Below are 16,893 nucleotides of genomic sequence, written 5' to 3'. Positions count from 1 at the left end.
AAATTAAGTGTAACAATTGTATGGCTAACTTTGAGTTTAAAATAGTATAATAATCAGAATGTCTATCTGTCTTTTTGTTTTGTGTAAGTGGAGGCAGTCTTACAGTTTAGTTGGGAGAAGCTTCAGGCAAAATCTTAATTAAAAGTGATACAAGGTTTCTGTCACTGAATCCTTGAAATATTACCATCAGAAGGCTCCAAGTAGTTCCTTTTTATGATACTTTAGGTGAGCAAAGCCTTTTGACCGGGTAACTCTGCCTTCTTTATTCATTATTGCCTATCATATAGCTATTCTGTTTTTTCTCCCTCTTTGCCTGAGTGAGCTCTTTCACATTGTTGAATTCTCTCCTATCATTTTCATGAGTCATTCAGTAAAGAAGTCATTCTTTGTGTTATATTTTTCCACAAAGATATAAAAAATTCCTAGTAGATGAAATATGGTAGACTTTTATAAGCAACCAAAGTAGAGAAGTAGAGTTAAAGTAAGTTGATTTCAGAACCCATGTAATATCCTCTTTAAAAAATAATTTGGTAATTAAGACACTGTTTAAAGACTACAGTGTCCTGGTTTTTATTGAATTATTTTATGAAGTTAATATATTGCTAAGGAATTAAAGAATATCCCAATTTGTATTATTTTTTACTGCTTGAAATCCAGCTTTTTTTACCTAGTTAAAAAATTAATTTAGTTTAAAAAGTGTCACGCAGCTGATATATGCATTGTCTGAAGGTTGAAAATGTTATCCAAAGGTTAAAACAGTAGAACAGTGTTATCATTTCTTTGAGCTGGCATAATGAGTTGACGAGTTGACCTTTTGTTGGCCTATGTAGAATAGAAGAAATAAATATAATAAATTTCATAGTATGGCCTTAACACCAAAATAAAATATGAAAATATGCCATTGCCTCAGTACTAGTAATAGGCTTTCTTTCCTTTTCTTTTCTTAGGCAAAGTTTTTGTAGTGTTTCATTTGTTCTGTTGGCATTTATTGAATACCCTCAAGATACAGAATTCTTTCCCATGCAGTAATTTGTATGTAATACCACTTAGTCTCTTTCGTCAGTAGGTAACAGTAGAATTCAGAGTATGAAATATCTTAATTAGTCCAAAAAAATCATAGGAATGCAACAAAGAACAAATACTGCATTTTCATTTTTTGTGAAATAAGGGAAGTAAGATATTTGTTTTATTTAATAAGCACATATGCATATGTTAAGGAGTCCAGCAGCTTTCTTATTTGTCACCAATCTGTTCTCTTTTTCCCTATAATATGAGATGACTTTTGTCAGGATTTTGCATGAAACTGGATTCCTTGCAAGAATATTAGGAATAAAGTGCCATTTTTCCCAAAGAGATCAGGCACATGTACACAAGAGATTTAAAACACACACACACACACACACACTCACTCACTCACTCACTCACTCGCTCGCTCACTCACTCAAAGAGTAGCCTTAGGCTCTCTGCACTATATTCAGTGACTTTATGTTAACAATTGACAAGTTTGAGTTCAGCTAAGATTTCACTAGTTACTGTACAACTGTCACATCAAAGTAGATGGCATCTTGTGTGATTTAATTTTTCATTATTAATGGTGCAGTATAATAGAGCCAGTGTTTTTCAGCCATTTCTACATAACCCTCTCATGTATATTGCAATGATCCAGAAGCAGTATTCCACTACAGACACCTGATTGAATAAACTTTTCCAATGTAGTAGGCTTCAAATATAAAAATCTATTATATGAATAATTTTATGCTGATCACTTTGTTCTTGAAGCATTCATATAATAAAACATACCATTGATCATGAACTATCCTTCAGAATTAGTATGGCACTAAGCTCACAGTTAATTATCTTAAAACTGAGGAAGTTATGAAACTGTGTCAGACAGTGCCATCATCAAGGCATCTTGAGAACTGTCACTTTGTCAAATGAAGTATGAGGATACGTGATGTAGAGAGATCTAAGTCCCGAATGCTATCATGATTTGGAGATGACAGCATTTGCTACCAATGTGGTGTCAGCTGCAAATAAGACCAAACCCCAGTATATCTGTGGCACAGAAGAAAACATCAAGGATTCACTGAAGAATAGTTTTGAGCAATGTGACTGACAAAACTATGAACTGATAAGGTGTAGCTTTAGGAGAAATGCAAGAAAACTATTATTATGGTAATTTACAATAAAGCTTGTTTGCCAAAGATTAGGTAGCAAGTCTTCTGGTACTTACATGCCATCCTGTTAAATGTTAGGTTTATAAACAAATTAAATTCAAACTGGAATCAGCAAACCAACTAATAAGCAAACCAATGACACTTTAAAAATCAGCATCAAACAAGTACCTTCTTATAATGCCTAATCTTCATCGAGCCTTTGAGATATAAAAATACTTAATATCTTAAGCTTATTGAATTGTTCTTTTGTCCTATCTGTACCATCATTTCTGTAATGGTTAGCATTAAATGGCAAATTATACCTATCAACAAGCCCTAGAATAATCACAGTCTACTGGATTAGTGTGTGCTTGCTAAAATATAACTACATCTAATAATATATATGCAGAAGAAATAAAACTAAATATAAAGCTACTGTGCAATACCACTGCAGTTACACTAGAGACTTTAAGCAAAGTAGAAATCAAAAGTGAATGGTTTCTATTTAAATATAATATATATACATAAATATTTATACTTAATAGGTATATGTTTAAGATCCCTCATTATTCTAATGTACAGCATTACACTTTGACTCTGGAATCATAAGCAGAATAAAATGGTGTTATTGTTTGTCTTGAGTTTTATCATTATCAACTGAAAAAACACCAGTATTGTATATTGAAACAGTTATTTCCCACACTTGATTAGTTGATAGATGAAGCTTCAGAAATTACAAATCTACGAAATGTCACTTTATTATTTATTTTTTTCAAGATAACCTAATCTGCTACTAAATTTTCTTCCAGTAATTTTTTGACTAATGCAGTTAGACTTATTGTTTTAGGTTCCTATAATGCCAGTTGTCTTGGTTAATATCTGAGGACAACAAATTAATTTCTTCTTCCAGCTTTGCTTTAATTTGCATGTTTTAAATTTTGGATTTTTTCCCCCAGTGGAAATTTAGAACATTGTTGAAAATTTACTTTTTATATCTAGAGTAAATATTCCATAGTTTTAAGTACACAATCTCTTAAAAGCACCCAGAGTGTGTTATAGTTGTTCCAAACAGAAAAACATTTATTTCCTTCTCACCTTCAATGCCTATAAAGACAATATTGTAAAACATGAAATTTCTCAGGATGAGGTGTATTTCTGAAACAAATAGATATAATGTGTTCATTGAAGTATGCACAGAATTAAGTTGTGAAAAAGAGAGCCTTCAAGTGAAATTACTTTATAATTTGCTTTAATACTCTTAGTTTGAAATTATTCTTACAAACCATCATTAAATTTGACTGTTTTAACCAAACTACAAACATTACATAAGTTTTTAGTGTTTAGTCTTTTTCACATCCTCTGTGTTTCCATGTCTAAATTATCTTATTTCCTAGAATCTCTTGAGCCTGAGGGATCCATTACTGTTTCAATGGGTATTGACTTTTGTGATTCCACTCAGACTGCCAGTTTCCAGTTGTGGTAAGTTCAATTGTTCGTCTATATTTCATATTACTATAAACAATAGCAGATTAAAATCAAGGCTTTCAGCAGCTTTTTCTTTGAGAGACAAAACATTTACACAAACATGCTTTTCTTTAGCAATGTTTAGACTGCTGTGGAATAGTTGGACAAATTATGTGCAATATATGTTTTTAATATTTGTTACACAGATAGCCATTACAGTCTGCCATATGTGGTTGAGCTTCACAGTTTGTTGGCTAAAGTAAGAAGCTACTGCTAAATTTTTTTTTTTTTTTTTGCTTATCTCTGCGCTTTTGGAAAATTTATGATAAAATTCATGAGGAAAACTCAGGAGAAATTAAAAACTTTAATAATATTGTCGGCTAGCCCAGAGAAGATATCTTTTGAAACATTTTATATGTTATCTCGAGCCTCTTAAGTGGAGAATTATTGATTCTGTCAGTACCAAAAACTCATATCATAGATTTTTCATAGATTTTTACTTTAATTTACAAAATGCTTTTGATAAAATTCAAAAGAGAACACTTATCAGTTGACAAAGGTTTCATAGGTGAATACTATTCAAAAGAGCTTTTCTAGAATTGTGTTTTTTCATTGTTATTGTTTTATATAATGTTTTATACCTTTCTGATGAAATCTAGAAACTATTAGCAAACTAATGCAAAGCTATATTCATGCATCTTTAAGAATTATCTTTGAACTCATTTCTTTTGTATTTTTCTGATCTAAGATATGATGTGTTATTTTGATTTGAAGTTGTTTTGTTCTTATTCTGAAAAGAATTGAGGCATTTTATTTATCTAAATTTTAGCTAGCTTCTAACAGAATTTTTTATGATAAAAATCTCCAGGTTTAGGAAATAGGCACTTTTAAATAAGTTTATAGGTTGAATATAGTGAACCTTTCTTTTTCATATACCTTTTCAGTTTACCAGTAATTCAGGCCTAATATTATACCATTTATTGCTGAGAACCTGCAATGATGAATATAAGCAATGTAGCATAACACATTGATTTTATGCAGATCATCACCTTTATGTTTTGGGAGGTCTGCTATATTAGTGTTATATAAAAACTGATTACTTTTCCCCACATTGCCTAGTAATTGTTTATTATTTTTCTATTAGACAAACAACACAGATCAATATTACTGAGCACAAGACTATGAGTAACATCATTCTAAATAGATTTACCTCCAACACTAGACGTATATTCATTTTAATGATTTTGACAATGTGAGCCCAATGACAAAGCTTATGTACTAAGTTAGGGCAAGATTAAGAACTAAAAAAATTCTTCTTTCTTTTCAATTTACATAAAAAACCTGTTATATTTCTATGCAATGAAGGGTTTTAAAAAAGGTTTTTTCATTACAAAGATTTTCCCTTTAGTCCATTACACAAGATTTGCATCTTGTCTTTCACAATTAACTAAGTCCCTTTAGGGATAAATATTTAGGTAATGTTTGATTTTTATCTTATGTTGGGAAGTGTATATAAACAGTTTTTTCTCACTTTCTCTTAAACTAATTTTAGGAAAATGATGAATTTATTTTAGATAGAAAATAGCCTTAGCTGTTATAAGCATTTACATTAATATGTTTTTCTGTCGTGAGGGTATAAATTAGTTATATATTTTAGATTTTTTATTAAGCACATATGCACACTAGATCAAAAATTATTTTTGTGTGTGTTCCAAAAAGAACACTTTGTCTTGCATCAAATGTAATTGATCCTGAAGTAGTGTAATCACAATTACTCACTTTCTTAATTGGCCTGCCCAAAATCAGAAAATGGAAACCGATCGACAGTGTTTGAATCAATAGCTTCATAGTAGTGCCAGTGGGGGTAGGGAGATAGTGGTAATGGGTAGATCAATTGGTCTTAGATGCCAATCACTGAGTGTGCCTTTTGCATAGTAAGTAGCACTTTTTCCTTAGTGATGAGCTGTATTAGTTTTGGTAGTTCAATAAAAAGAGGAAAAAAGGCAAGAATGGCCGATATTGAATTTTTTCCTCAAAGTACATTATACAAATCAATACATAAAATTATGGGTAATAAGAGCATATTTGATAGGAAGCCTTCAGAAATGCTGAGAACATGGACTGTGAGCCTTTCAGGTACACTTCTGTTTATTAAAAGAAAAGGAACCAGAGTAAAATGACCCTACTTTAGCTTCTAGATTAATTCTCTGTATTATTATAGTTATATGATGCATATATAGATAGATAAAGCTATTATATATAACTAGTTATATGGACACTTGATAAGTATTAATGTCTCTTTTTTTGCTTTGCATTTTAAATGGTCATCAAATTAAGTCCTTGATTAAATTTATTGAGATTGAAAATATGTATAATATACATAAATGTATCTCTCTAAAAGTAGATGCAGTACATTAACAGGTTTCATCCTTGTGATTAGCAGATATTAATGTATTAACTAGTATGAAAAATTATATGGCTTGGCTCAAGTTAGAGGACTGAGCCCTAACATCCGCCCCTCTTTTGCCCAAAATCCATTAAAAAGACAGAAAATACATTCTTTAATAGAAAATGAGCACTAAAAAGAGAAAGGGTGCTATTAGCTGACCAGAAATTGTGAAGAATTATTGGCAGTTAGAAAGCAAATGGGAGCAGATAAACAATAACAGAGAAAATAAAAACCACAGAGCAAAACACTCATGGGAGAAAACTACTATAATGGTAAGAACAAATCTGGCAGAATATCAAACACAAAGTGAACTAGTGAAAAGAAAAGTTAGGGTAAGACAGTATTAGGGAATTAAAGAATGACTTCCAACCTGCAGTTCCCCAACCTTGCCCCTAGCAGCAGGCAGCATACACATTTAATCAGAGACCTAAAAATTACCCTGTAAAGAAAGTGAACAACTGCTTGCCTGGGAAGGACTTTTGGTGAGGATGTGCCCTAAGAGAACAGCAGGGGTTGAGTTTATAGGAAGGAGGCAGGATGGTCAGAGATGAGATGAAATGCAGTTCTACCCAAGAGAATGATATTCTCAAGTCGCCTACCACTAGGGTAAAGCCAATCTTACGTCTGTTGGTGGAGAGATAAGGCCATTGCCTACCTGACTCCCAACTTCATGACCATAACCAGTCATGTCTCACCCACTTAAGAAAACTCCAGCCAGCCCACCAGGTGAGAGGAGACCCATAGAAATAACACTCACTAACATGTATCGCGCAGTAGCTGTGTGCTAGGCACCATTCTAAACACTGCGTTGTGTGTGTTAGTTTACTTAATTCTCAAAACATGCCTATGAGGTGAGTATTATTATTTTTCCATTTTAGAGGTGAGTAAACTAAGGCACAGGAAGAAAACTTGCCCAAAATCTTACAGCTAATATGCAGCAGAACTTGCTTTGTTTGTTAATTAACCTGGTCCTTCATTATAAATATAAACAGACAGCTTAGGATGACCACACTTTTGAGGGAAAGCCTCAATTTGAAAGGGAAAGCTCAAAATGACTTACAAAGGGTTTCCCTGGTGGCGCAGTGGTTGAGGGTCTGCCTGCCAATGCAGGGGACACGGGTTCGAGCCCTGGTCTGGGAGGATCCCACATGCCACGGAGCAGCTAGGCCCGTGAGCCACAACTACTGAGCCTGCACGTCTGGAGCGTGTGCTCCGCAACAAGAGAGGCCGCGATAGTGAGAGGCCCGCACATCACGATGAAGAGTGGCCCCCGCTTGCCACAACTAGAGAAGGCCCTCGCACAGAAACGAAGACCCAACACGGCCAAAAATAAATAAATTCATTAATTAATTAAAAATAAAAATGACTTACAAAGACTTCCAATCGTGAAGGGAGCAATTTGAGAAAGAAAAGAGATATCTTTAAAAATTACAACTGATGGGCTTCCCTGGTGGCGCAGTGGTTGAGAATCTGCTAGCCGATGCAGGGGACACGGGTTCGAGCCCTGGTCTGGGAAGATCCCACATGCCGCGGAGCGGCTGGGCCCGTGAGCCACAGCTGCTGAGCCTGCGCGTCTGGAGCCTGTGCCCCGCAACGGGAGGGGCCGCGATAGTGAAAGGCCCGCGCACCGCGATGAAGAGCGGTCCCCGCACCGCGATGAAGAGTGGCCCCCACTTGCCGCAACTAGAGAAAGCCCTCGCACGAACCGAAGACCCAGCACAGCCAAAAATAAATTAATTAATTAATTAAATAAATAAATTAAAAAAAAAAATTACAACTGGGCTTCCCTGGTGGCGCAGTGGTTGAGAATCTGCTAGCCGATGCAGGGGACACGGGTTCGAGCCCTGGTCTGGGAAGATCCCACATGCCGCAGAGCAACTAGGCCCGTGAACCACAACTACTGAGCCTGCGCGTCTGGAGTCTGTGCTCTGCAACAAGAGAGGCCGCGATAGTGAGAGGTCCGCGCGCCGCAATGAAGAGTGGCCCCTGCTTGCCGCAACTGGAGAAAGCCCTAGCACAGAAACGAAGACCCAACACAGCCAAAAATAAATAAATAATAATTTTAAAAATTACAACTAATATCTGATTCAAGAGAACACTATATCTGTAAAGCAAGAATATACTGCTTATTTGAGAAGGAGTAATTAGACAATTTAAAACATATTCTTGGAGATCTAAAAACGTAAAAAGCCAAAAGGACTCAGTAGGTGGATGATAGACTGGACACAGCTGAAGACTGATCTAGTGTTCCATAAGAGGGAGTCAATGAAATCAACCATAATAGAAGGCAAAAAGACAAAGATGGAAAATATGAAAAAAAAAGTTAAAAGAATCAATTCATCTGAGACTTCCCTGGTGGTGCAGTGGTTAATAATCCGCCTGCCAATGCAGGGTACACGGGTTCAATCCCTGGTCCGGGAGGATCCCACATACCGCAGAGCAACTAAGCCCGTGCACAACTACTGAGCCTGCGCTCTAGAGCCCGCAAGCCACAGTTACTTAGCCCATGTGCCACAACTACTGAAGCTCGTGTGCCTAGAGCCCATGCTCCACAACAAGAGAAGCCACCACAATGAGAAGCCCACGTACCACAATGAAGAGTAGCTCCTGCTCACCGCAACTAGAGAAAGCCCACACGCAGCAATGAAGACCCAATGCAGCCAGAAATTAATTAATTAATTAATTATTTTTAAAAATGATGCTTCCTCTTTAAAAAAGAAAAAGAATCAATTCATCTAATAGGAGATCTAGAGGGAAAGAAAAGAGACAATGGAGAAAAGAAATAATTAAATTATAGGAGAAAATTTTCCCAAGCAAAAGAAATGTACACGCCTTCAGACTGAAAGGACCCATCAAAGGCCAAACAGAGTGAATGTGAACAACTAGCAAAAAGGCCACATCCTGGTAGAATTTTTATTGTTTTTTAATTTTTTTTAATTTTTGCATTTTTTTAAATTAATTTTTACTGGAGTATGGTTGCTTTACAATGTTGTGTTAGCCTTCAGTGCACAACAAAATGAATCAGCCATACACATACAGTTACTATCCCCTCCCTTTTGGACTTCCCTCCCATTTAGGTTACCACAGTGCATTAGGTAGAGTTCTCTGTGCTATACAGTATGTTCCCATCAGTTGTCTATTTTATACATAGTACCAGTAATGTATATGTGTCAATCCCAGTCTCCCAATTCCTCCCACCCCACCCCTTTCCCCCTTGGTATCCGTACATTTGTTCTCTACGTCTGTGTCTCTATTTCTGCTTTGAATATAAGATCATCTATACCATTTTTCTAGATTCCACATATATGCGTTATTATACAATATTTGCTTTACTCTTTCTGACTTACTGACTCACTCTGTATGACACTCTCTAGGTCCATCCACGTCTCTACAAATGACCCCATTTCATTCCTTTTTATGGCTGAGTAATATTCCATTATATATATGTACCACACCTTCTTTATCTATTCCTCTGTTGATGGACATTTAGGTTGCTTCCATGTCCTGGCTGTTGTAAATAGTGCTGCTATGAACATTGGCATGCATGTGTTTTTTTTGAATTATGGTTTTCTCTGGGTATATGCCCAGTAGTGGGATTGTTGGGTCATATGGTAGTTCTGTTTTTAGTTTTTTAAGGAAGCTCCATGCTGTTTTGCATAGTGGCTGTATCAATTTACATTCCCACCAACAGTGTTTGAGGGTTCCCTTTTCTGCACACCCTCTGCAGCATTTATTCATAGATTTTTTTGATGATGGCCATTCTGACCGGTGTGAGGTGATACCTCATTGTAGTTTTGATTTGCATTTCTCTAATGATTAGTGATGTTGAGCATCTTTTCATGTGTTCGTGGGCAATCTGTATATCTTCTTTGGAGAAATGTCTATTTAGGTCTTCTGCCCATTTTTGGATTGGGTTGTTTGTTTTTTTGATATTGAGCTGCATGAGCTTCTTGTGTATTTTGGAGATTAATCCTTTGTCAGTTGCTTCGTTTGCAGATATTTTCTCCCATTCTGAGGGTTGTCTTTTCGTCTTGTTTATGGTTTCCTTAGCTGTGCAAAAGCTTTTAAGTTTCATTAGGTCCCATTTCTTTATTTTTGTTTTAATTTTCATTACTTCAGGAGGTGGGCCAAAAAAGATGTTGCTGTGATTTATGTCAGAGAGCGTTCTGCCTGTGTTTTCCTCTAAGAGTTTTATAGTGTCTGCTCTTACATTTAGGTCTTTAATCCATTTTGAGTTTATTTTTGTATATGGTGTTAGGGAGTGTTCTAATTTCATTCTTCTACATGTAGCTGTCCAGTTTCCCCAGCACCACTTATTGAAGAGGCTGTCTTTTCTGCATTGTATATTTTTGCCTCCTTTGTCATAGATGGGGTGACCATAGGTGTGTGGGTTTATCTCTGGGCTCTCTATCCTGTTCCATTGATCTATATTTCTGTTTTTGTGCCAGTACCATATTGTCTTGATTACTATAGCTTTGTAGTATAGTCTGAAGTCAGGGAGTCTGATTCCTCCAGCTCCATTTTTTTCCCCTCAAGATTGCTTTGGCTAGTCAGGGTCTTTTGTGTCTCCATACAAATTTTAAGATTTTTTTGTTCTAGCTCTGTAAAAATTGCCATTGATAGTTAGATAGGGATTGCATTGAATCTGTAGATTGCTTTGGGCAGTATAGTCATTTTCACAATATTGATTCTTCCAATCCAAGAACCTGGTATTTCTCTCCATCTGTTTCTGTCATCTTTGATTTCTTTCATCAGTGTCTTATAGTTTTCTGAGTACAGGGCTTTTACCTCCTTAGGTAGGTTTATTCCTAGGTATTTTATTCTTTTTGTCGCAGTGGTGAATGGGATTGTTTCCTTAATTTCTCTTTCTGATCTTTCGTTGTTAGTGTATAGGAATGCAAGAGATTTCTGTGCATTAATTTTATATCCTGCAACTTTACCAAATTCATTGATTAGCTCTAATAATTTTCTGGTGACATCTTTAGGATTATCTATATATAGTATTATGTCATCTGCAAACAGTGACAGTTTTACTTCTTCTTTTCCAATTTGTATTCCTTTTATTTCTTTTTTTCTCTGATTGCCGTGGCTAGGACTTCCAAAACTCTGTTGAATAATAGTGGCGAGAGTGGACATCCTTGTCTTGTTCCTGATCTTAGAGGAAATGCTTTCAGTTTTTCACCATTGAGAATGATGTTTGCTGTGGGTTTGTTGTATATGGCCTTTATTATGTTGAGGTAGGTTCCCTCTATGCCCACTTTCTGGAGAGTTTTTATCATAAAACTGTTGAATTTTGTCAAAAGCTTTTTCTACATCTATTGAGATGATTGTATGGTTTTTATTCTTCCATTTGTTAATATGGTGTATCACATTGATTGATTTGTGTGTATTGAAGAATCCTTGCATCCCTGGGATAAATCCCACTTGATCATGGTGTATGATCCTTTTAATGTGTTGTTGGATTCTGTTTGCTAGTATTTTGTTGAGGATTTTTGCGTCTATGTTCATCAGTGATATTGGCGTGTAATTTTCTTTTTTTGTGATATCTTTGTCTGGTTTTGGTATCAGGGTGATGGTAGCCTTGTAGAATGAGTTTGGGAGTGTTCCATCCTCTGCAGTTTTTTGGAAGAGTTTGAGAAGGATGGGTGTTAGCTCTTCTCTAAATGTTTGATAGAATTCACCTGTGAAGCCATCTGGTCCTGGACTTCTGTTTGTTGGAAGATTTTAATCACAGTTTCAATTTCATTACTTGCAATTGATCTGTTCATATTTTCTATTTCTTCTTGATCCAGCCTTGGAAGGTTGTACTTTTCTAAGAATTTGTCCATCTCATCCAGGTTGTCCATTTTATTGGCATATAGTTGCTTGTAGTACTCATGATCCTTTGTATTTCTATAGTGTCAGTTGTAACTTCTTTTTCATTTCTAATTTTACTGATTTGAGTCCTCTCCCTTTTATTTTTGATGGGTCTGGCTAAAGGTTTATGAATTTTGTTTATCTTCTCAAAGAACCAGCTTTTAGTTTTATTGATTTTTGCTTTAAAATTGTTTAAATTGTTTTCTTTGTTTCTGTTTCATTTATTTCTGCTCTGATCTTTTATGATTTCTTTCCTCCTACTGACTTTGGGTTTTGTTTGTTCTTCTTTCTCTAGTTGCTTTAGGTTTAACATTAGGTTCATTTGAGATGTTTCTTGTTTGTTTGAGGTAGGATTGTATTGCTATAAACTTCCGTCTTAGAATGGCTTTTGCTGCATCCCATAGGTTTTGGGTCGTCGTGTTTTCATTGTCATTTGTTTCTAGGTATTTTTTGATTTCCTCTTTGATTTCTTCAGTGATCTCTTGGTTATTTAGTAGCATATTGTTTAGCCTCCATGTGTTTGTATTTTTACAGTTTTTTTCCTGTAATTGATTTCTAATCTCATAGCATTGTGGTCGGAAAAGATGCTTGCTACGATTTCAATTTTCTTAAATTTACGGAGGCTTGGTTTGTGACCCAAGATGTGATCTATCCTGGAGAATGTTCCGTGAGCACTTGAGAAGTGTATTCTGCAACTTTTGGGTGGAATGTCCTATAAATACCAATTAAGTCTATTTGGTCTGTTGTGTCATTTAAAGCTTGTGTTTCCTTTTTTATTTTCATTTTGGATGATCTGTCCATTGATGTAAGTGAGGTGTTAAAGTCCCCCACTGTTATTGTGCTACTGTCGATTTCTCCTTTTATGCCTGTTAATGTTTGCCTTATGTATTGAGGTGCTCCTATGTTGGGTGCATAGATATTTACAGTTGTTGTATCTTCCTCTTGGATTGATCCCTTGATCATTATGTAGTGTCCTTCCTTGTCTCTTGTAATAGTCTTTATTTTAATGTCTATCTTGTCTGATATGATTATTGCTACTCCAGCTTTCTTTTGATTCCCATTTGCATGGAATATCTTTTTCCATCCCCTCACTTTCAGTCTGTATGTGTCCCTAGGTCTGAAGTGGGTCTCTTGTAGACAGCATATATATGGGTCTTGTTTTTGTATTCATTCAGCTAGTCTGTGTCTTTTGGTTGGAGCATTTAATCCATTTACACTTAAGATAACTATAGATATGTATGTTCCTGTTACCATTTTCTTAATTGTATTGGGTTTGTTCTTGTAGGTCTTTTTCTTTTCTTGTGTTTCCCGCCTAAGGAAGCTCCTTTAGCATTTGTTGTAATGATGGTTTGGTGGTTCTGAATTCTCTTAGCTTTTGCTTGTCTGTAAAGCTTTTGATTTCTCCGCAGATTCTGAATGAGATCTCCCTGGGTAGAGTAATCTTGGTTGTAAGTTTTTCCCTTTCATCACTTTAAATATATCCTGCCATTCCCTTCTGGCCTGCAAAGTTTCTGCTGAAAAATCAGCTGACAACCTTATGGGGATTCCCTTGTAGGTTATTTGTTGCTTCTGGTAGAATTCTTAATAAGGAGAAAACTACTCTAGTATCTTCCAGAGAGGTGAAGAAAAGCAGCTTACCTAAAAATGAACAAGAATGTGAATGGAATCAGATTCCTCATCAGTACTGTCATCAGTTCTGGTAGCCAGAAGGCAAGGGACATAATCTTTAAAATTTGGTGGAAACGAAATAGACATTTTTCAGACAAGCAAAGATTCCATCAGTTTACCCCCCAAGACCCCTTCTTGAAAGGATTACTCAAAGATATACTATAGTAAAAAAATTTTTTTAATCTGTGACAGAGAAAAACAGAATAAAAAGTAGACAGAGAATTCAACCTGTAAAATCCATCAATGTGTAAAAATAATTGTTCACCCCTAATGTAAAAAATAAATTTTAATAATCTGGAACCAAAATCTCGACGTGGACAAGTATGAGGAATGATGGTGGTCTTGTCATGCTTGGCAAGAGGATTGATTGATGGCTAAAAGGAGTTTAAATATGGTTTAAAATGTTAAAGCTAACCTCTAAATTAAGGGAAATATGATGTATTATAACCTCCAAATGACTAAAGGGAAGAAGAAACGGAGTGCTTAAAACTTGACCAGTTTAACAAGGCAGGAAAAGGAAAAAAGCATGGTAAATAGAAAACAAAATAAGATGACTAGAAGAGGCCACACATACTAGTTATCAGAATTCATGTCAATAAGTTAAATTCCAGTGATACTGAACATGTAAAAAGCACAATTCAACATATACTACTTATAAGAACCCCACCTTAAAGAGGATGGCACAGAAAAATTGAGAATTAAAAAATAAAATTTTTATGTGTGTGTGTGTTTATTATCAGACATACAAGTTACCTATCACCACATGAAATATCAGAAGCATTCTCTTTTAAGTCAGAAAAGCAAGACAAGGTTACCCTCTTTCAACACTATTTCACATTTTTATGGACGTTCTAGCCAATACAAAAAGACAAGTAAAAATAGTTAGAGGTATAAATCCTAGAAAGAGAGACACAAAATTATTATTTTTATTCAGTATATGATTGCCAACCCACAAAGTCTTAGAATCAATAGAAAATCTATTATTTAAGCTAATAAATAGGACACTGTTTAGGTACAGATCATTATGTGAAAATCATTAACATTTCTGTATGGTAGGAATGACCAATTTTAAGATATTATGAATAAAATTATTCTTTTTACAAGAACAACGAAAGGAATAAATTAACAAATATATGATACCTATGGGGAATTTTTTTTTTAAACCTGAAACTTTCCTGAAGGCCATAAAAAGATATAAATAATGTAATAAATATACTATGTTCCTAAATGGGAGAGAGTACTCTCCCTCAGGTTAATCTTCAAATTCAGTTTGATTCAATGCTAAACTCCAGTAAGCCTTTTCAAGGAACTTGACAAATTTCTAAAATTCAACTGGAAAAAAGAATGTCCAAGAAAAGTCAAAACAAAAATTTAATGAGAAAAGCCTTTTTCAATAATAACTTCAAAATATTCTTCAAAGTCACAAGAATATTTTTATTCAATGTAATCGGCTATTGGCAAAGGAATCAGTGAAACAAAACAGAGAATTTAGAAATTTTGTATAACATAAAGGTGACATTTCATATCACTAGGGAAAGAATGGACCAGTCAGTAAATGATGTGAGAACCATTATCTGGAAAAAACCAGATTCCTTCCTCCCACAGATTACTCCAAAATAAATTCCAGATGGATTTATGATTTAATTATAGAAACTATAAAAGTGTTTAGAAATAATATAGACAAATATTTTTATACTCTTTGGGGGCAAAAGTCAAACAAGACAATATCCAGAAAGATACAGTGAAATATTGACAGGTTTGATTATTAAAAATTTTAAACTTCTCTACAAAGAAGAAAAAAATAGATACTATAACAGGTGAGAGATAGAAAGTATTACAGCATATTTACAGCAAACAGAAGTTTAGTAACCAGAATATATAAGGAACTCTTGCAATCAATAAAAAGGAATCTAGTATAAAAGTGGAGAAAGGTTGAGAATAGTTCATTTACAAGAAAAGAAACACGAATGATCGATAACAACATATCCAACATTGGTAATAGACAGGGAAATAAAAAAAATTTCATCCATCAGGTTTGCAAAATTTTAAAATAATTTTAATATCTGACATGGGTGGTACAGAAAAACATGTATTCTTATTTACTGTTTATGGAACTTCAAGTTGGCACCACTTTTTTTAGGTCATTTTGGCAGTATTTATCAAATGCTGAATATTCATACTTTTCAACTTAGTGATTTCATTTTTTGGGTGTCAAGCTTGAGGAGATATTGGTGCTTGTGCTGAAGAAATAGATCTATCCAAGGTCATTAAGTAAACATTGTTTGTAATAGAGAAAATTTGCAAATGAGAATTGATGGGGGAATGCTTAAATAAATTATGATACATCCCTATTATGGATGTAGGTTTTGAGTATCTGTTATGCATTAAGCACTATACTGGGTTATGTTATTTCATTTAATCGTTAAAACAAGCCTACAAGGGTGTCATTTTTCTCAGTTCATAGATAAGGAAATTTGAGTATCACAATGGTTAGTCTACTTGCACATTTCTCTTACCTAGAAAATTTACCAGTTTGGATCGTAGGAGTCTATGGAATGAGATTATATGTAGTACAAGTATATGCATTACAGTTAAATATAGAACAGGTAGAATCTTGTCTTACATTAAACTATTACACCATCTGATCCCATGTAAATAGGCTATTTAGAGCTGCTTAATAATAGTACTTTGTTGATCTGGTAAACTGTTAATTCTGTTAAATTTACATCTATCATTACTCATTTTCAACATTCCCCTATCCATGTCAAGATAGCTGTGTTTAGCCCCATGTTCAACCAAAGAAGATGAGAAGAAAAAGAGCGGGACAAAAGAAAAAGAACTGTAAGGAGAGAGAAGCGAACAATAAAAAAGGGCAAAATATTTAAAAGGAGGTGCATAAAAACTATGGAGAGCATCCTAGAACACTAATATAAATGAAAGTAAATTTTCCCCAAAATAAAGAGGAAACATTCCATCTTACTCCCTGCTAAGCCAAACCTTGCTTAGAAGCTGAGACTGGCTTATGAAGTATGTTATGTATATTAATTAGACTTTGCATTCAGTTGTGTGTAACAGAAACCCAATCGTAGTGACTTCACCAAATAGGGGTTTATTTATTATTCTCCTGGTGCGAGAAGAACACAGGACAGCAGTTAGGAGCAGCTGGAGTAGCTCCACAATGTCTTCTGGTATAAGGCCTTTCCAACTTTTTGTTCCATGAGCTAATTTCATTAGCATGTGCCAGTCATCCTCAGGGTCACAAGATGGCTTCTCTACTTCCAGGATTCTGTCTGCATTTTA

At 34.9% G+C, this 16,893-nt stretch overlaps 1 protein-coding gene across 2 annotated transcripts in view; it reads left to right on the top strand.

Moving 5' to 3' along the window:
• Positions 1–16,893, top strand: part of AP3B1 (adaptor related protein complex 3 subunit beta 1) — a 258,068-nt gene that overhangs the window by 218,947 nt on the left and 22,228 nt on the right. For both annotated transcript variants that reach the window (XM_057541135.1, XM_057541134.1), the window contains one exon: positions 3,551–3,635. In XM_057541135.1, the coding sequence (XP_057397118.1) occupies positions 3,551–3,635 (85 nt within the window). The remainder of the gene's footprint in view (positions 1–3,550; positions 3,636–16,893) is intronic.

Source organism: Balaenoptera acutorostrata, chromosome 2 (genome assembly GCF_949987535.1).
Source record: "Balaenoptera acutorostrata chromosome 2, mBalAcu1.1, whole genome shotgun sequence".
Lineage (NCBI taxonomy): Eukaryota > Metazoa > Chordata > Mammalia > Artiodactyla > Balaenopteridae > Balaenoptera > Balaenoptera acutorostrata.
This window is presented reverse-complemented; position numbering and strand designations above follow the sequence as displayed.